The sequence below is a fragment of the Harpia harpyja genome, chromosome 1 (genome assembly GCF_026419915.1).
Source record: "Harpia harpyja isolate bHarHar1 chromosome 1, bHarHar1 primary haplotype, whole genome shotgun sequence".
Classification (NCBI taxonomy): Eukaryota; Metazoa; Chordata; class Aves; order Accipitriformes; family Accipitridae; genus Harpia; species Harpia harpyja.
This window is the reverse complement of record NC_068940.1, coordinates 86,207,723-86,228,808: the sequence shown is the minus strand read 5'-3', so window position 1 is coordinate 86,228,808 and position 21,086 is coordinate 86,207,723. Positions and strand designations below refer to the sequence as shown.

Below are 21,086 nucleotides of genomic sequence, written 5' to 3'. Positions count from 1 at the left end.
AAGAGAATTCATCTTCTGACCTGACATGTAGTGTTCAAGACTTTGTTCTTCCATGTTTCTTTTCTGTTAGAATGTGGCGGTGAGCTGACGGGTACTTATGGCTCAATAAGCTCTCCAGGATACCCTGGTAACTATCCTGTAAACAGAGACTGTTTCTGGACCATCTCAACCAGTCCTGGCCTCCTCATCACATTTGCTTTTGGCACACTAAGCCTAGAACACCATGAAAATTGCAGTTATGACCATTTAGAGGTAAAGTTTAATAGTGAACTATGACAACATTTTATGGCTAAGTTATTGCAAAACAAGATATTTCAAAACTTTTTGTACATACAGAAGGGGACTGTTTGAAAATTAAATCGTGGGTTGAAATGTCCATTTGTACTTATTTATTCCAGCCATCAATGCACACTCAGATACAGGCAGTATAACAGAAAGAGGATGATATCCCATTCCACTGAAGTCAGTGGAAGTCTTGCAACTAAAGAGGATGGGATTCAGGCCAAATACCTGTTGGGAAGCTTTTGCTTTCTTACAAAGTTCAGTCTCCAAACTCCTTGTCAAATGTCAACCCGCAGAGAATTAATCAGCCTAAGGAAAACTATTAGGGAAAGGGATCCAAGATTAATAGATTCATATTATAGTACAGTCCATGACTTGATGTGTGAGCTTAGGGTTTTTTCTCAAGTGCAAAGTAATGGTTACAGAATTCACAAATACCCAGTCATGGAAATGAGAAAATGGTTTGGAATAGCATGTTCTCCAAAATTGTGCAATGCAGAACATGATTTCAGGAAAACAGTTCGACAGGAGATCTCCTGATGCTTTTTTTCCCTTTCACAAAATCCTTGATGACTCTCCTAGGGGCACTATCACAGCTACCCTGGTAGGTCTGTTTCTTGGTTCCTGTGTGTTTGGAGGAAACTTTCTATGAGCATTCCCTACACCCACCATCTACAACACCTCCTGGGGCCCCCAAGATAACTTTAAGAGTGTTGGTAGTGTTCACAGATGGCACACATCTAATAATCCTAAACACTGATCTATCATTCTGTCTAGATTCGAGATGGTCTTCTTCCACAAGATCCCATCCTTGGTAAATACTGTAGCACTGGATCTCCACCCCCACTCCAAACCACTGGTCCGTATGCATGGATTCACTTTCACTCTGATGACTTAGTTACTGGTAAAGGCTTCCACATCCTCTATACAACATCTCCTGGTAAGTAAAATTCAACATTAAAGGCTGGTTTGTTGCATTCCCAAGATATAGCCAACAGCATACAAATAGATGTAATTAACACTTGCTTTTTAATAATACAGAAAGCCTCTTTGATTTGCAGCCATTGTACAGAGGCAGCCTAAACTGAAAGAGTTACCATACTTGTATCTCAACTAATATATTTTTTTCTTACTATAGCAGATCCAACTTGTGGAGGAAATTACATGGATAGTGAAGGGGTTATCATGTCCCCTTTCTGGCCTAATCCATATATCAACAACCGACAATGTATCTACATTATCAGACAGCCAGAGGATGAAAAAATATACCTCAACTTCACCCACATGGAGCTGGAGAGTCACACTGGTTGTTCATCAAATTATATTGAGGTGAGTTCTCTCAAGCAGTTGATATGGAAGGTTGATTACATGTGTGTACAAAACCATGCCACTTAATTTCTGTCCCAAGGGCCACTGAAGAAATAGGTGTTAATCAAAGGACTAAGTATACCAATTTATTAGGGTCCAAAAGTCACAGGGGCTAAAAGAGTAGAACTGTACATTCAGAATGAAGCAAAGATAAGAGAACAAGAAAATCTGTCTAGCTTAACACTAATTCTTAATCAGCTGTATGTGATTAAGGTGGAGTTTGGACTTTTGGTAAATGCATGCCAAACATAATAAAAATAGAAATAATGCCCCAGCCACTATGCAGCATTTTCTGGAGTCATGGTGTTATACTGAAAATCTTGTTCTGAGGCAAAAAGGAAGCACACCATATATATGTTTATATAGACATACATATGAACATATACGCATATGTAAAGCCACGAGTTTATTGTTAGTACAATTGAAATTTTAGAAGGCTAATTCAAGAATTGTTATTAGTCTAAATCTAATTATTATAGAAAAATAACAGTACAGTTAGAATGCTTCTATATGGAAAATGTAGTAATAACACTACTACTACAATAAAAATGTTGATGCTATCTAGGATCCACTTGAGGTTATTTTTATGTTTGCTAAAGTGCTTTTACACCTAGCTCTTTCTTCATCGGTCTGCAGTTTCACGTTACATCCAAATGTACTTCTATATGGTGCCTTTTAAGTATACTAGGTACGACTTCTTCATTTTCTTTGTTATCCCTAAACCCAGTTTTGTCCAGCTCCAGGTCTGCATTCCTTTAACTGACCACAGGTGAGGTTTGGCACGGTGCTGTGGAGGCCGGGGGCTCCTGGAGGCCATGGGGGCTCCCTGGAGGGGCAGAGCAGGGTCTCACCGTCAGGGCCCGTCCCACCGCCCTGGCCAGGGAGCAAGGCAGCCCCAGGAATTAGGCAACTCCCTAGGGATGGGGATTGGCCAAGGTCAGGCTGGGATGTGGGCCTGCGGGTGGGCCTGGCTCAGCAGAGCCCATGGCCAGGCAGGGCAGGGCTGTGGGGAGCTGGAGACCAACCCTGCTGTGGTGTCACTGGGGCAGGGACTGGTGGCCCCGGGGGGCTGACAGGGGGTCCTGGGCTGTGGGCAGGGTGTGGGGGCCCCAGAGGAGGGTAGGCTGGGCCAGTGAGTCCTGGTGGTGCCCTTGGGGCCTGACAAGCTCTTTACGTCGGTGGCCTGTGCCCCTTCTGTCACCACGTCCCTGTGCCCCTCTGCACTGCACCCCAACTCGCCACGTCTCAAGGCATCTGCTGTCATACCTGGCCTGTATTTCTCTATACAGTCACAAATAACTCATCCTACATGGAATGACTTCTGGGTACTGCTGGCTGTATAAAAGTGTGCTTGTACCGCACAGAGGTAAACAGAAGTAAAACAAACGGGGCACAGTCACCCAGTTGATTAGCGAAGGTGCCACCACAGCTGAAGCAGGTAGGAACAAGCCCTGTGGCCCCAGCACAGACCTGGGTCCTGCGCTGCTGGTTACACAGTTAAGCGGCAGTGGGATTTGGTTTTGTGCTTAATCTCTTCTTGACCAAGCGAGGAATAGGCCCTTGTGAGCTCCATGCAGTTAATCTGTTTTTAAAAGATGTTATTGTGCTGACATCATTCCCTTCCCTCCTCCTCTAATTCAGAGACTTTGGTTGGAATGAAGTGCAATTAATTTCTGAAATGAGAGGGGAAGTGTGTTTAATGAAAACAGACAGCTTTTGTTTGTTTGGCCTGGTACTCCTCTTGCCTAATTGCTGGCAGAACAGCAGCTAAATTCACAGCAGCCAGAGAAACAAAACCATTTCTGTTGAACACAATCAGTTTGCGTTAGTTCAGCAAGGCATTTACCTTGCTGTTTGCTGATCAGTCACAAGCCATTCAGTTTCCCTGTGTTTCTGTGCTCCTCTTCTTCCTGCCCTCTCACTCGGTGGCTCAGACCAGAGCAGAGAAACAGGACCGACATTTTCTGACTGGGTCAGTCGGTACAGCTAAGGCACTGTGCTCTTTTATCAAGGCCTGATTTTCCACATTTGCTTTTCTAAAATACTGTCTCGCTGGGTTTTATTATGAAGTTCAGCCAGGGAGATAGCTTTTGGATGCTTAAGTTACTTTAAAAGTCACTCTCTGACAATTGTCACTCTGAAAAGGCGCAGATTATTCCCATCCCTGGTAATACCAGGAAACCTGCAGAGTTTCCACAAGGGCCAGACACAGCTCACAGACACTTGCTCAGGGAGGGATGTTTAGTCTCTTACTGAGGAAGGAACAGCCTGGGACCAGGAATCTGCAATAAGAAACTAGAGACAATAAAACTTCTTATTTAAGAAAGACTGTGACATGGTGCTGCAGAGGTAAGGTGTTAGCCAAGGCAGCTCTTTCTCCTTGCCATCCTTCTAATTGGCAATAGGAGACATTACTCACAGTTTAGAGAACCTGTTATTTTTATCATTACTCACTGGGCTTTATAAACCAAAAATGTATGGAGAATCCACTCAATAAAAAATGTAAACTCCTGTGAACTATACATCTGGAAACTTTCACTGCTGTCCAAAGATTTTCTAAATATTCCAGCACAAATTCTGATCTCAGTTGTTCTGCTGTAAATCCAGAATAATTCTGTTACCTTAAACTCAAGTCTCAGGGAAATTAAAAATATCTGTTAGTCAGAAAGGCATCTCATGAGCTGGAGTTTGCCAAAGCTGGGCAAGCAGGCCAGCCATTGCCTGCTCACCAAGGCATTGACAAAGGTCCCCTGTCTTCTGTCCCAGTCCATGGAGGAATACAGCTGGAATACAGGAAAGAAGAGGTGATGAAGGGGGGACCTGAAAGCTGGGTGTCCCTGGCTTTGCCAATGATTTCACTGGAATGATTTTTTGGGGCTGACAGCATATAGGTGCATTTAAAAGCAGCTCCAGCTGTATGAGCTACCACCACTTCTACAGCAGAAAAGAGCTGTTTTCTTTTTAGCAGAATCTTTGGGAGAAAAAATTCATTTTTTACCTGGGCAAATAGCAGCAGAACTCTTTTTTGGACCTCAGCTTGTTGGCTGCCTTCTTGGGCACCTCTGAGGGTGTTCATTGCTCCTTAGCTATACCAGTGATCTGCCTGGTCCCCGGGATGCACCTATTCTTTCCCATGTACTGTGGGTTCAGTGCCTGAAGTTCAGAGCTGCAAATACCTCTTTCTCTTCTTGTCCCCTTGATAATCAGGATTTATAATCAACTTCTGGGAAAACAAAAAAGATAAATTTCTCCTTGATTAGCAATTGATTGAGGTCAGTAGAGTGGCAGTGCAGAAGGTAAAAGCTGAAAGTGATTCCTTGATACAGCTTCATTGTCATTATTGTGCATTGGACCCTTCAGATAAAGTAATGGAAAGATGTCAGTATACCTCTTTACTGCTTTAGGGACTCAGAGTTGCATCTCCTGTTAGTGAGCTGTCCCGCTGCATTGATGCATGGGTGTGATGGGACGTGTGCTTGTTCTGGAGAAGTGCCATTGAAAAAAGAAGCTAGAAGCTTTATGACCAGAGCAAGAAAAACACAAATACCCCTTTTTATCCCCAGCAGATTTTCGTGTTGGCAAAAATTTCATAGCTGTCACTGGTGAGCAACTTACCTGTCTCTTTCATACTAAAGGTGTCACTTTTGGAAGCGTAGACCTAAATTGTACTAAAGCTGAGAAGATCTGTTTCACTCTAATGTCCTGTGACAGTAGCATGTGTGCGTCTTCTGTGCTGATCATCCAGTCCTTTGAGCTCTCATAAATCATGTGCTTGTGCCAGTTACTGTGATGGCTCTGTCCCTCTTATAAATAAGTAGAATAGTTACTCCTTTTGTTATTTAGCAGCTCTTGTGAGATTATAATTTTATCCAGATATCAGATCCCAAGGCTTTTATGATCTGACATTTTTCTTTTTTTCTTTTCGATGACTAGGTTCGAGATGGTGACAGTGAGATGTCTTCTCTTATTAACAAATTCTGTCATAGTACACTCATGTCACCAATCACTTCTACCAGCAACAGTCTCTGGATCAAGTTCAAGTCTGATGCTTCTGTGCAAAGGGCTAGCTTCAGGGCCATTTATCAAGTTGGTAAGAGGAACTGGTAACTTGCAGTGTGAACTGATCTGCAATTTGGATGCTTTCAGTCATTTCCATGCTATATTATCCATATAATGCGTTGAAGACAGACTTCAAAAGAAAGAAAAGAAAAAAATAGAGTCAGTTTATTTATTTATTGCTACTTTTAGAAATGCTAAGATGATGTCTGTAGTAGGTCTGTTGTAGGCACTCCTAACATGCTTGGAAATGCAACCCTCATTGCTACTATTAATGATAAATCACTTACTACTAACATACCAAAAATGATACAGCTATAATTCTGCCTAAATAATTTTACTTCCATTTTTCCTATCTTTTAGTTCTTAATCACCAACAAATCTGTGTCTGTGAAACAAATGAGTCAAATCCGTTAGTTTTCATGGGCACAGTTAAATTGGTCTTCTGCATATACATATTTATGCTATACTTATAGCAATATATTCTTTTAAATACATTCTTAATACTACTCAGATGATCTGTAGTAGATGCTGTTAAGAAGATAGGTTTTTAGGGGTGGTTTTCTTCTAATTTCATACTGATATTTGATAGACATCACATTATACATTCTGTGAAACCGTTCATTGCAAGTACTGATTCTTGGTGTCTCTTGGCAGCCTGTGGAGGCTTCTTGTCTGGAGCAGGCACTATCCATTCCCCTTACTACCCCAGGATGTCCCCTCACCCAAAGACCTGTGAGTGGATCATCTCCCAGCCAGCTAGCAAAGTGGTGATTCTTAACTTTATCGACTTTGACATTCGAAATACAACCACTTGTGACTCGGACTACATTGAGGTAAAGAATAATACACATCTACTATGAATAGTAGATGGATTCTTATCTGTACGTTCATTTTCATACTCATCTCCACTACAACAGAAGTGCTTGACAGGCAAGCAGTTCTTACAGCAGTCATAAAAGCTTTTCCAGGCTCATAATGGGATCCCAAACCTTTTCTTCGTTCTCCAAAGATGATGTGACTATTTTGATAATCAGAGATGAATATCAGGTCTCTAGATAGACAGACCTGGTTTTGGAGGTTTATGTGCAACTTACTTTTGAGGGTATAAGGTCTCAGCTTTTCTCCATCTGACATGCTTTGCATGGGATAATGCTCCTCTGACAGTCATAAGGCTGCATTTTATGTACCTGTAGCAGAAACCATGCTGAAGAAAGGGTAGGGTTTGACTTGCTGAGGATGTCTTTTATGTGGTTCTTATGAATTAATTTATGCTTAAAACTTTAATATAATAGAAATTTGTATGGGATATCTTGAATACACTGTTCTTCAGATCAGAGATGGCAACAACACAGACTCTCCTCTTTTGGAGAAATACTGTGGTACAGCTGTATCATCTATAGTGCAATCTACACGGAACAATCTCTATATCAAATTCAGAGCTTCCTCTCTTACCAACCTTGGCTTCAGAGCTGAGTACTGGCCATTAGACACAGGTAAGGATTTTTTTGTTGTTTTCTGTATAGAGTGTTGAAACTTTCCAAATTTTCCTGTACTCTGAAAACAGTTGGCCATCAAGTTTTATGAGGGTGTAGTGGAAGATCAATTCTGAATCAGTTACTGTGTAGTATGCATTGAGGAAAAAAAGACTATAAAATTTCAGAAAGAAAAATATCTAATTTTATAAATGCCTAACTTTTTTATAAATATATCATTTAACCTGATGTTTTAAATCTCTACAGTATGCGGAGAGACACTCACTGAACCAAAAGGAACCATTACAAGTCCTGGTCATCCAGAGGTCTACCCACATGGTATTAACTGTACCTGGATTATCAACATTCAACCCGGCTACCTTATCCGTCTGACATTCACTTCATTTAACTTGGCGTTTGATTATAGTTGCAGAAAGGATTATCTTGAAATATATGACAACACCACTGTGCAAAAATTGGGAAGGTGAATATGTCCGTTAGCCTACAGAGTTGAATTACTGTAGAGTGAGCACTGTTCTGTAGACCTCAACATCCAATTTTCTTCCCTAAATTCTGTGTGTAGATTAATTTCTCTGCATTACAGAAACAATAGCAGCAATTTCTCTGCCTAGGATAGTAAAGGCAGCTTGCTTTCTTTGACCATGGAATGAGAAGAACATTTAATAAATATTATACCAGGACAACCTAACTTGTGTCAAAAAGATAGCTTTTTTAAGGACACGTTTCAATAGCTGGCATTGTCCAGCTCCATTAACATTTTGATGTACGGGAAATAAGTTCAAAAGCATTAGTATATCTATGCCCAGGAAAAGACGTGTTTTGAAACACTTGCATAAGTGAAAGAAAGATTACTTAAAAGATTGTGCATTTGGATCTCAACAAAAACTAAACCAAAATCTGCATTTTATAGGAATTTGTTTTCAATTTCTCTTGATATATGATTTTATCTTAGGGAAGAATCTTTTCTTTTTTTCCCCTTCTCCACTTGGGGTATACACAGGGTTTTCTTGCCGCCCTAGAATTCAAGAACATCTGAACTACTTGGGAACAGTATCCAGCTGCAGCTACAGGCTGTAAAGTAGTTGGCTGACATGGCATATTTTGGAAAATAAGGAGCAAATTAATGTCATAATGGAGAGTGTTTTGCAACCTTAGTCTTTGGCCAGCCACTCTGACTCCTACAAAAGAACAGAATATGTTGTAGGTACAGCATAGAATAATTTCAATAAGAATTTGACAACTTGATGAACAGTTTCTTCTCTGACTGCCACACAAGTTAGATTTGTACATGTAGTGTGCTATTTAGTCCTATGATACAGGGTATATGGCTGGGATCTGTATCATCCAAAGGAGACATTTGTCTATGCATAGCTGTTCAAACTGCTCAGGAAAGCTGAATCCTCTGCCAGTAATACAGGTGCTTCATAAAGTACTGCCATTCAATTTGGGGCATCTTTTTGCTGCAGGTACTGCGGAAGATCAATTCCACCATCCATCACTAGTGGTGGCAACATGATGATGTTGTACTTTGTGACCGATCACAGCATTGCATCTGAGGGTTTCTCAGCTAATTATATCTCCCTGAATGCATCAAAAGGTAATATGTCAGTCTGTTCATTATGCAAATTGTATGTTTTCAGCTGTCACTGTAAATAACCACTACAAGAAACAGAAACATTATTTTCTGTGTTAACAGAAGACTGCCTGGTGCCTCTTCTACCCCTTCTTATTTATCCTGCTTTATTCACAAGCTTTTTTCCTCCCTAGGAAAGCAGAAAGCAATTTCTGTAAGCAACACTGCTGTTTTCTTTAAAAAGCCAGTAAGAGCTGACATGGTAGAACCGCGTGAATTATTTAGGAAAAGTATTTTCTGAATTTGCTTTGTCCCTTCTGAGCTGAGTATGTGTGATCTAGGAAGCTGAGCAATTGTGGACAGCTTGCTTGAATGGGAGGCTCTCAGGTGCCATAAAAATTAATTTAGTCCCTATTAAGGTGCAGTATTGATGATGGACAGAGAAAGGTCATATAGGATGAAATTTGATAAAGCAGCAAAATAACCTGAAAGAACAAGCTGGGTCTTTTTCATTATGACAGAGTGCACCATTTCTGTCTCCACAAGAGTTCAAGGCTCCTGTTATGCCTTAAACCTGTCCTTTAAGTATCTCCTTTTAAGGGGTCATGACATACATCAGTGGGGTAAAGACTACTGAAGAGAAGAATGACGGTTCCTTCCTTAGTTCTCTAATGCAGAGAAAAACTGAGAAATTACTCCGAATTCTAATCAAGCACATCTGTGCTTTCAAACTATGCTGAACCCACCATACCTGATCCAGTGTCTGCCCCTCTCTCTAGCACTGAGAGCATTTTAGCAGTGACTGAACTGCACTTGAAAAAGGAGCCTCTTGATGAAAGACTGTAACTACCAGTTTCATAGACCCAATAGACACAGGTCTGCTATTGCTCCCCTCGCTGCTAAAGACAGATCTGTAGTAGAAGAGGATTTATGTGGGTAGAGGGACAAGTTCTGCCTACAAAACCTGTTTTTAAACCACAAAAGAGGCAGAGTGGGACAATGAAGAAAAGTCAAAGTGAGAATACATTTGTAGCTGGGTTATTTTTCTATCCATCATTAACCAGTTTCTAGGTCATTTGTGTGTGTGTGTGCAGGCTACAAGGGATTTATTAGATGAATACCAGAAATTCATAATACTCATCTATGCAGCCATAAACTACCAATGGCTGCTCATTGTTTGCTCTTAGTCTCTTTAATAATTTTATTCTTCCTGCTTTCTGAGTTTCTCCAACCTGTTTAAAACCAGCAAAATTTCCAATTTCTACCATGTGAAAAATAACTGCTTTCTTGGTGACAGCTTGGAAAATTTGGTTGTTATTTAATCTCTCAAGCATGTGTGTAGGCGAGACCAGTACAGATTTTGCCACTGTGTTTTTATTCACTATCAGATAACTTACAAATCCAAATAATCCATTTTCTCAGCTTCCTTCATTCATACTTGAGTTATCTGGCATGGAAACCAAAAAGCCAGTAAAAACAATTAAGATTTAACGAGAACTATTCCAAGGAGGAAATTTCTGTTTGTTAGAAAATAATAGGCCAAAACCCAATTTCTACTTTTAAAAAACTTTCCAGGAAAGATTCCATAGTTTGAAACCTGAGTTCTTATCAGTAAGAAACTGTGAAATTATCAATCATCAGCCTTATAAAGAAAGTCTTTAATGAGCCTGGTTTTGCAGCTGCAAACTGTAACTTCTCTAAGTATCATTGTTATTTGTTAATGTGACATTTTTTCTTTTACTTTACCTCAGATTAATATTTCATGGGTGGATTTGATTCCTTCCTAACTGTTCTTATAGCAGCTCTTCTCACAGCTCATCAAGATCAAAATATTCTTTACTCAACTTTAATCTATATTTCTGCCTCTGAGTAACCCTATCTGTTTCTCTGGCTTTGATAGTTGTCTCAGTGCCGTCCAACTTCACTGCTCTACCTCCTCTCTTCCATATTCCCCTCCTTTACCACCACCATGATGAATGGATTTTCTTATCTTTCATCCAAAGCACTGCTATATGCATCATGTGAGGTTCAAACTGCATCAACACTGTCCCTGGAATGATTTCAAACTATGTCATAAAAATGCAAGTCTGTTTTCTCTCCAATGCTATTAATAACTAGAAACTGTAAAAAATGTTTATATGAAATTAGAACTACATAAAATCTTCATCCAAACTCTAAACAACAGGTATGATTTGTTTTTCCCATAATGAACGCAGATATCTTTACTACTCTTCAGCTAAACTGGGCTAACTCTCAATTTATTCTCACTCAGACGAGAACTATGATCTCTAGAATAAATGCTTTTTCATTTCAACCACTATAGTTTGTATAAGTGTGGCAAAGTAGCAGATAACTACTGAAACTGAGAGTAATAAACTTATACAGAAGTTGAAACTATGATCTGTTTTCTTTACAGAGATTTGTTTCTTTTGGTCCCAGTACAAGCATAGCAGTACTATAAGGTGGTCATAAATACTGGACTGCTAACATTCATTTTTTAAGAATAAAGTGTTTTGAAGTTTCTATGGCCTGAGAGAAGGCAAACACATCTGTGTACATGGACTTTGCTGTGAAGAGCGACTCCCCGCTTCCCTGAAATCATATCAAGTTTAGTTTTCCCACTGTGAGATGTTTAGGTCTGATATTCATCTTATGTATATCCAGTTACGCTAAGGTAGCAAATTGCTGAACATAATCATATCTGAGAGATTTACCAAAGCTATGGATTTTTTTTTTCTTTACATCTGCTGCCTATTTTCATTTTTCTGCTAAGGAAAATATGGTTCTAATAATGTTTCTTGTGCAGTAAAACTCCTTCATATTTTTGAGCTATGTTTTCTTAGCCAGCTAGAGTGTAACCAATATCAGAACTGGCCAGACCTGTTCTGGTTCATATTAGAGATTTCAATAAGATTTTGCCTGGAGTTATTTTACAGAGAATGAGCTATTGAAAAGATGGACAAGATTATCCTCCAAAAAAGAATAAATAGGAGTAAAAAAAAAAAGGATAAGTAGGAGTGAAAAAAATATTTTTGTGTAAAACAAAACTAATTTTCCTCTCCACACATCTTAGCAAACAATGTTTTTGTTAGCATGGCTTATCTGTGATATATTAATTAGTTGAAAAGTAGCCTGAAAATAATGGCAAAGCTATATTTCCTGTTCAAAACATTTGAATGCCACAAGATATAGCCATGCCCATGGTCCATAAAGTGCAAACAACTGTTTTAGCAGTCTGCCAGCTAGTAGCTGCAAATAGCTCATATGGCAGCAATACAAATGGAAATCCTTCAGTCAAACATGCCCACATGACACTCAGTTGTTTAAAATGTATATTGCCCACTTAAACTATCTGTACCTTGGATGCTTAGTTCTTGGCTGTCTTTCTGTCTTTTAAAGGGGAAAGTCACATGGAAAGCAAAGTAATATTTGGGTTTATTTCCTAGAGTCCAGGTCTCAAATACCAGATAGACGAATGTCACAGCAGCCATATAAGTGTTATGACAGACTTTAGGGTTTTTTGCCCATCTTGGCTGACCACACCACAGAGAACCCATGTAAAATTATTGAAAAATCTTTGAAAGATCTTAGTCTTCCCTGAAAGTGTTGCTCAGGGTCTTGAAAGATCCAGGCCAAAATTTTCCAACAGGAATAGCACTAGAGTCAGTGTATGTATTTTATTGTCCTCGACTTCTTCACAAGTAAGTGGAAATTTATTTGTTTTACTTTGAATTGGGGTTTGGGGGGGGATTTTTTTCTTTTTCTTCTTTTGTTTTTCACTTGTTTGTTTCATTAAAGGGGCTTCATTTCATCCTTTCTGCTGAGAAAAGTCAGCATTTACAAGGTTTTTAGCTCCTGATAGAGTTTTTATACCTGGCCTTTCTCTGGCTTTGGTGAAAGATAAGATTTTGTCTCCTTATAATCCTGAATTGTGAATGATATTATTTATCAAGAGGAGTAACTTGGTTTTAAATAGCTTCATTATGTGGTATATGTTAGCTGACAGTGACTGACTGGAGAAGTCAGTTTGAGAAGGATGAGGAAAGAAAGGAAAACATTTGTAAACCCATGGACTTAAAAGTGCACCTGAATGTGATGTATAGATTTGTTTGTTGTCTTTATTGATAGCTGAGTACAAGTTGAGATCTCAGTTTCCATCTTGCTGACTGAACCCAGTAATTAGTAGGAGGATGTTGCCTGGCTTTTCTCATCAGCTGAACAAGCAAAGACAAGAATGGAAAGTAGTGTCTGACAAATATGTGTGTGCAGAGATAAAGGGCATGGTTGAACAAGGCTGAGCTAAGAGAAAAAAAAGCTGAAGTCCTGCATGCATGTTGGGCATCAGCTCATCCTGAGTCCCAAGAAAAAGGCTCAATCAGCTGGCAACCGACAACTTGTTAGGCCAATTAACTTGGTTATGTTTGATCAGGGTATTAGTCTGCCTGTGTACACCTATATATGTGTCTACAACTCTATAGTATGTGTGTTTATGTGTAAATCAGCAGAAGAGAGTCAGAGATTCTTTTTGAACAGCTGTACCCGGTGTTTCTAAGGAGTTTGGGTCTGAAATGCTACAAAGGACCTTTTTGTGCCTTCTTGGTAAAAATTAAGCCTGTTAGCATCTGCCAGCAGCAGTAACAGAAGGCCCTGAAGTCCAGATGTGCTTTTCCATTGCCTGTGGAGAGACATATACTTCATGTGAGAGTATCTTCCTTTTTTTCCTAAACATGCATAGTATTACATAAAGATCTAATTGTTAGGCATCCCAGTTTTCCTTTGGCAGAGTGAAATCGAAAGAAAACTCCCATTTTACATATGACACTATAGTTTTATTTTTGATTAATTAGAATTGTGGCAACCAATGAATATCTCTTTATGGGAAAAAACATGGATATAATTTTCTGCAGTATGCATGATTGCATGAGTGAGTGGTACAAAAGCTGGCATTTTTCTCCTCTGTTGGCTTTTACAGTGGGTTACTGCCATTTATGGTATTTTTTTCAGAAGAGCAAACACATTCAGTACCAAAATCAGAAAGCAGATTGAATACCTTTCAAAACCTCACACACTGGCAAAGCAAGATGTGCAATTGTCCTCGACAATTTCCTCCTCCTTCTGTTTTTCATGAGCTGCAATAAGTGTCTTCAAACTAAACTGAATTCGTATTTTTTCCAGGCATATAATAATCACATTATGGTGTTGGGCTGCATTCTGAACTTTGGCAAAGGAGTCAAAGTATTTCTTTCTTGCTAACTTTGCTAAAAGTGTTCACTGAAGGAACTATTACTGCCCAAGCACACCCCCAAATGCTGTGTTAGTGAAGTGAGTGCAAAAGGGGAGTGCCAGCTCTCCTGCTGAAAGTAGAACACAACAAATGAATCCAGTTACCAGAAGAGAGTTGGCTGTCAAAAAACATGGGTTCATTTATGCTTTTCCTAAACTTCATAGCAGTGTATGCTCAGTCTACTCTTGGATTTATTTCACTGTAGCCAGAAGTCTGACATTTCTAAGGCAGTCACTGTTCCACCTTCTGTATTTATTCCCCCTTAGATCATAAAGAAGATTGTTATGTGAAGTGTAGAGCAGTATACAGCACTTGGGATATGAGTTTCTGTATGGATTACTCCCAAGAGAACAAACTTTGGTGAGGGAGGGAACCTGGACAGTTCTGTGGAAATTGTTCTTAAAAGGGCTGATAAAAATATTTGGGCTTCTGTGTTGCTAATTTTACCCTAAGGGCCCTTATCTAGTACATCAATTTTAATATTCTCCAGGCTGAAAGCTAGTGTTCATGGTCTCACCCTCTGAGTGAATAAGGAATAACAGTATTGCAACAGCTCTAACCATTAAAAGTGCATGAGTCAAACACCTAACCTTCCAAAATCAGGAGGAAATAATTAGTTAAAAATATGTAACCTAATAAATATACACACATTTTTATTTTATTTTTTTATTGCTTTTTATGTAATGAGCTGTTAGAAGAAAACTTGGATCACATTTCTAAGTCTGATTTCTAACCCTGCAGGCAGGGTTCTCAAGAAATCATATGACTTAAGGACCTGGGGTTTGATGATAAGCCCTACATATCATGAAACACCATGGGAGCTGGCAGCACAGCAAGGGCATTATAAGGACTTATAAAGCAGCACAAAGTTTTTAAGGTGACCAGGACTGACCTGATTGTTATATGCATACATTAGAGCATATCTGTGATGGAACACACAAATAACTAAAATTCTAGATAAAGACTTTAGTAGATCATGATTTTAGGTAAACGAGTGCATGAAACCTTTTCGACTTGTCAATACCAAAGTACAACCCAATGGCAGAAAATTATTGGCCTGTTTCTGTGTCATCTTTCTTTGTTCTTGTTGTTATCAGTTAGGAACATGAGTCTGGTAGCTAGCTTTGGGGGTATTTATTCTACAGAAAACATTTTTGACAGAGGCCTTCCAGGTGACCAAGAATGCAAAACACCATTAAAAAAGACACCATTAAAAGCAAAAGCATTTTAGTAGTTATAATGGATAGAGAACAGACATGGAAATGACCAACCTTAGACATGGAGGGCCTGAACTGTAATTTCATCCCTTTCCCCTAAATTATTATTCATATTGAAGTATTAAGCACAATTATTACTATACTGCAGCTATGCTGTGCTAGAAAACATGTTTCAGAGATCTGTGGCAACCAGCTTAAGTGAGTATAAAGTTAATCATAATGTTTTGCTTACTCTATCAGTTGTACTTTATAATTAGTCTAACTCTGCCTATTTGATAGAAAGTACTTACTTAAGAAATCTACTTTCATTTTTATAGTTGCACCCTGTAGGACCTGAAATGGGAATGGAGGACCAGAATGAGTCTCCAGGGTCATCAAATCCAGCCCACAATTTTATGCCTCTCCCCCCACCCCACCTTTATTTTTTTTTGCCAAGAGATGCATGAGGTGATCCCCTTCTTAACTGAATTAATCAAACTCTACCTTAAAAAACAGTGGACTTTTTTCCCCTTTCTGCATCTGCTATGTTGGTTGGATGATTGCTCTATAAACTCACTTCCTGATAGAAACCTTCTCCTAATTTCTGTGTGTCTGTATTCATGGACAGTTTTTAACTTCAGAGCTTGTACTATCATTGAGAATGTGTTCTATTTTTCTTTTCTTCATCTTTCTTGATGTTTATCTCTTTCTTTTTCTCCTGCACTTACTAAGCTAAACAAGTCAAGCTCTTCTGGTGTCTCTTGCCTACTAAATTACTAATTTCCTGCTATCTTCACAACCTCTGCCTTACTTGTTCTCATTTGATTTCCAGAACATCAGTGACCATGGTTATCCTCATTTTTTGAGGTGACATGTCACCATTACCTTGTGCAGTGGCATCAAGATTCTCTGTTTCGACTGAAAACATCTGACACGGATCACATTTCTTATTGCCCTTTTTGCAGCCAGATCACAAAGCTTACTCAGACTGTGATCAACTAATACACAACAATTGTCGTCTCCAAAATAAGTCTCCTGTACCATTGTATAGCAGATATTTTTATCCCTAGTCCTTATGTCTGTCCTTTCAAAAGAGCTTCTTTTTAATTATTGCTCAAGTTCTGGTTCAGCATTAGTCCACACTATTTTCTTCTTTCCAGCGCATAATACCAAGATGCTTCTACAGTGCTCACAAAAGAATTGATGTAGATGATTTTAGCGTAAGACCTTGAGTAGAACTGCTTTATCCTCACAGTCTAACAGTTATACTATTTTCCAACTGATTGTCACTTATGGCCCAGAAAATGGGAAAAAAATTTAGATATAAAATCCCCATCTCCCAGGTTTGATCGTGGGGAATGCCTGAGAACAGTATAGCATCTCCTTGTAGCTAGAGACTGCATTCAGTTTCCACCACCACTGCTTTTCAGAAATTCAGGAAGACTACCTTTTGTGTTGATCATGATAAACTTTTCAGTTTCCTTTCTCTGCTTACCTGGGTTTTAGGTCAAAGCCAACTTAGGCAGCTGGAACTACTCTTACATTGCCTATTTATTACAGACACAGTGTTCTGGTAAAAGCTGAACAAATCAACTCAAATATAGAAAATCCCAGCTGGATTCTGGTTTTACTTTACAGTGATGACATTCAGCAGTAATATATGTCCAGGAAGAATTATAATGCACAGGAGAACAGGATGTTTGCTCCTTTATCTGTTGAAAATAGAAATTTCCTGTTAATTTAGCATACGTATTAAATTAATTTATACTTGTTTCTTTTCTTTTTAAAGTGTGCTCACACAACTACAGTACTGAAACTGGTGTGCTAACATCTCCAAACTATCCCAATAACTACCCTGTCCGGATGGAGTGCATATACACCATCACAGTGGGAATAAACAGACGGATTGTGCTGAGCTTCACCAACTTCACCTTGCACGGGAATAAAGTCTGTACAGAGGATTATGTAGAAATAAGGCAAGGCTAATTATTTCTCTTGTCCTTATTACTGATAGCCATGGAAGCTGTCCAAATACACTTAGGCATGTTCAGAAGCCATAGTTTTAACTATACACCTGCGCTGTCAGTGTGGGAAAAGAATTTACCAGAGAACTTTAAAGGCTACTTTTTTCTCCTCCAATCCTGCTCCATTGTCAGCTTTCCCACTTGGTAAATTCCAGCTCTCAGAGCAAGTGGAGTATGTGGACTGTGTTGCCATGCATTGCATTCTGGTTGTTTTCCTTAGTGCAGAAACAAAGAGTTTTACTGCCCGTTTTGTGACATATTCTCCATGAGATTTGAAAAGTCATGGCAGTCAGGTGAAGTCCCTGGTGACTGGAAAAAGGGAAACATTGCACCCGTTTTTAAAAAAGGGTAGAAAGGAGGACCCTGGGAACTACCGACCTGTCAGCCTCACCTCTGTGCCTGGGAAGATCATGGAACAGATCCTCCTAGAAGCTATGCGAAGGCACATGGAGGACAGGGACATGATTCAAGACAGCCAGCATGGCTGCACCAAGGGCAAGTCCTGCCTGACCAACCCAGTGGCCTTCTATGGTGGAGTGACGACATCAGTGGGCAAGGGAAGAGCTACAGGTGTCATCTAGGTGGATTTCTGTAAGGCCTTTGACACGGTCCCCTACAACATCCTTCTCTCTAAATGGGAGAGAGATGGATTTGATGGGTGGACTGTTTGGTGGATGAGGAATTGGTTGGATGGTCACATCCAGAGGGTAGTGGTCAATGGCTCGATGTCCAGGCGGAGATGATGGTGACCAATGGTGTCCCTCAGGGGTCCATATTGGGACCAGTACTGTTTAATATCTTCATCGATGACATAGCGAGCGGGATCGAGTGCACCCTCAGCAAGTTGGCAGATGATGCCCAGCTGAGTGGTGCATTTGGCATGACATCCCTGGAAACATTCAAGGTCAGGTTGGATGGGGCTCTGAGCAACCTGATCTAGTTGAAGATGTCCCTGCTCATTGCAGGGAGGGTTGCACTAGATGACCTTTAAAGGTCCCCTCCAACCCAAACTATTCTATGATTCTATATTCTGTTTTATGTTTATCATCTTTAAACAGCAGCTATTCTATGATGCAGCACTAGGAACATTTACATAATCTGCTATATTTGTCTATACTGGCATCACCATTAAAGTTAGGATATTAGCATGGTATTTTGTAGTAAATTTTACAGGACAGAGACAAGTAGAAGAAAGTAATATTTGCAGGAAGGTTAGCTGCATACTTACAATACAGCTGCACCAAGTACACACCCTTTCTGCTGTGTTGCTGTATTGGATTTGCACTGTGCGGTGTCAGTGCACCCATTTTTGTCCTCATGAGCCAGCTCTCTACATGAACCATGTCTGCAGAACACCAGTGTGTTTTTTTACTCTGAGCATGCCATGAGTTTCCATGACCTCAGTGAGCACTGTGATAAAACTCATTCTGAACATTATACCTGATTTTTCTGTATGGGTTATTCCTCGGTTAGTAGCGTCTTATTTTTTAGAATGAAACAAAAAGCTGTTTGCTGAAGTTGCAGTATTGAGATTCTGAATTCCTGCTGAATTAGCTGGTTGTTTTCAGCTGTACATACAAACTGGAGAAAGTTATGAAAAACTGAAAGGTTTTTTTCAATAGTTTCTAAGCGAAGTGTTTCATTTTTTCATTTTAAAACAATTATCTGAGATCAAATTCAACCTAGCTTTAATAGTTAGCACCTTAATTTGGGGTAGACCTGAATTATAACTGTGGGTTTTTTCACTTTTTCATCTCGAGAACGGAAAACATTCATTTATTGCATAAAACTAACTCTGTTGTCTCTGTGAAGAGCTCAGCAGCATTAAACAGGTTTTAAGGTATGGCCAGAACATTGCTAAGTGCAACTCAGTACATTTCTGCTCCCATAACTGGATTTCCAGAATGTGTCATCAAACCTGATACCATTACATGGGGTAGCTAGATAAGTCTTAGGTGAGGTGCCACTCTGGTTTCTTGTCCTGAGGTGTCCTCTGATAAACTGCATTCAGTCAACTAAGAAAATTGTTCCTCTGACCACAGCTGCAGAGGCCAAGATGCAAGTGAGGGGAGTTTCTGGCACAGTTCTTCAACTGCAAGTAACCTGAAACAGTGGCAAGCAGTTTAAGCTGGGAGGATGACAAGAAAACAGAGTGGCAAGGTCTAAGTGGAAATTTCTCTCAAAAGCAGGTATAAACCTGTGAAAATGTAATTGAAAGTACTACTGTCCACTTAAAAAGCATCATATTAATATCACACCCATATATAGATATAAATGTATTTATCATTGTCCTAATGACCTGTAGGGTATTTGTAATATGAAAGTGCTTGAAGATAAGGTTAGAAAGCAAGTGACAAGCAAGTTGTCACTGCCTTTTTTATTCCCATGAGACATGCGCAGGTAGCAAAACAGAACATTAGATGTGCATCCTGATTACAGTATTAGAAAATATTACTGGAAATGTTACTTAATTTAAAAGTAGGAAATAAGTGGTTGTAGAAACAATTCTGAAGGCTAAGAAAATATTTCAAAACATGCACCATATCTGTTCTGAGAAATGGGTTCCCATTTGTGTGGTGGCAAATAAACATGTGTTTTTTTAATAGGTCAGCTCATCTGGTTTTGTGCCAGGCTAAACAGTGAGAAGTGAGCAAACTGTTATTTCTTCAAATTAGAAGATTACCTTTGGTTACACCTATGATTGCGACCTTGTAGAATATAGAGAAGGTCCTGCCTCTGCAGCATCAAGTCTACTTGAGACACATTGTATTGACAGACTGTGCACAGGCTGCTGAGATGAGAGTGGACATACCCAGCAAGCAGGTGCTTGTGGTAGGACTTCTTACTGCAAGTAGCAGGACTCCTCCAGTATTTGTTAGCTGTGTTGCTGTGGAAGATGAAGAGCAGGATTAGTCTTTCCCAGGCCTAAAAGAATCCCAAGATTTTTGATTTGTTAACATTTGTCATGGTTTCCCTCTTTGACTCAAGGTTTTTCTTCAATATCATTCTAGAGATGGAGGATATGAAATTTCTCCTCCTCTTGGAAAATACTGTCGTGAAGACCTGCCTCCTGTTATAATCTCTCATGGTAACAAGCTGTGGATAAAGTTTGTAAGTGACACATTTGGCACAGCAAAGGGATTTTCGGCAGAGTGGGATGGTACATCAGCAGGTAAAATGACTTCATCAAGTATAAAACTATTTTACACATCTCATTTTTGATCTTTCATTTGTATTTAATTTCTCACCTTTTCCCCCACATCTTTTCTGCTTCCCATCTTCTAAAATCTGTCTGCTAATTATATAGCAACATATTTTTATGTTGTTAAGATCAAGGATACAACTTTCTTGATCCTTGGGCTTTCTTTTTCTCCACAGGGAAGGATATACTATTCCCTAGATATAATATAGCATCAACTTTCTCATATGTTTAGGAAAGCAGTTGTCCTGGTTTCAGCTGGGATAGAGTTAATTGTCTTCCTAGTAGCTGGTACAGTGCTATGTTTTGAGTTCAGTATGAGAAGAATGTTGATAACACAACACAGTTGTTGCTAAGTAGTGTTCAGTCTAAAGTCAAGGATTTTTCAGCTTCTCATTCCCAGCCAGCGAGAAAGCTGGAGGGGCACAAGAAGTTGGCACAACACACAGCCAGGGCAGCTGACCCAAAGTGGCCAGTGGGGTATTCCATACCATGTGACGTCACATCTAGTATATAAACTGGGAGGAGTGGGGGCGGGGGGTTTGCCGCTTGGGGATTAACTGGGCATCGATCAGCGGGTGGGGAGCAATTGCACTGTGCATCATTTG

At 39.6% G+C, this 21,086-nt stretch overlaps 1 protein-coding gene across 1 annotated transcript in view; it reads left to right on the top strand.

Annotated features, from left to right (window-relative positions):
• The window catches only part of CUBN (cubilin), a 149,054-nt gene that overhangs the window by 19,127 nt on the left and 108,841 nt on the right, over nt 1-21,086 (top strand). Inside the window, exons 15-24 of the mRNA XM_052803346.1 lie at nt 71-252; nt 1,060-1,222; nt 1,421-1,611; nt 5,584-5,740; nt 6,364-6,542; nt 7,040-7,202; nt 7,449-7,665; nt 8,669-8,799; nt 17,045-17,231; nt 20,291-20,451. Coding sequence (XP_052659306.1) covers nt 71-252; nt 1,060-1,222; nt 1,421-1,611; nt 5,584-5,740; nt 6,364-6,542; nt 7,040-7,202; nt 7,449-7,665; nt 8,669-8,799; nt 17,045-17,231; nt 20,291-20,451 — 1,731 coding nt within the window. The remainder of the gene's footprint in view (nt 1-70; nt 253-1,059; nt 1,223-1,420; nt 1,612-5,583; nt 5,741-6,363; nt 6,543-7,039; nt 7,203-7,448; nt 7,666-8,668; nt 8,800-17,044; nt 17,232-20,290; nt 20,452-21,086) is intronic.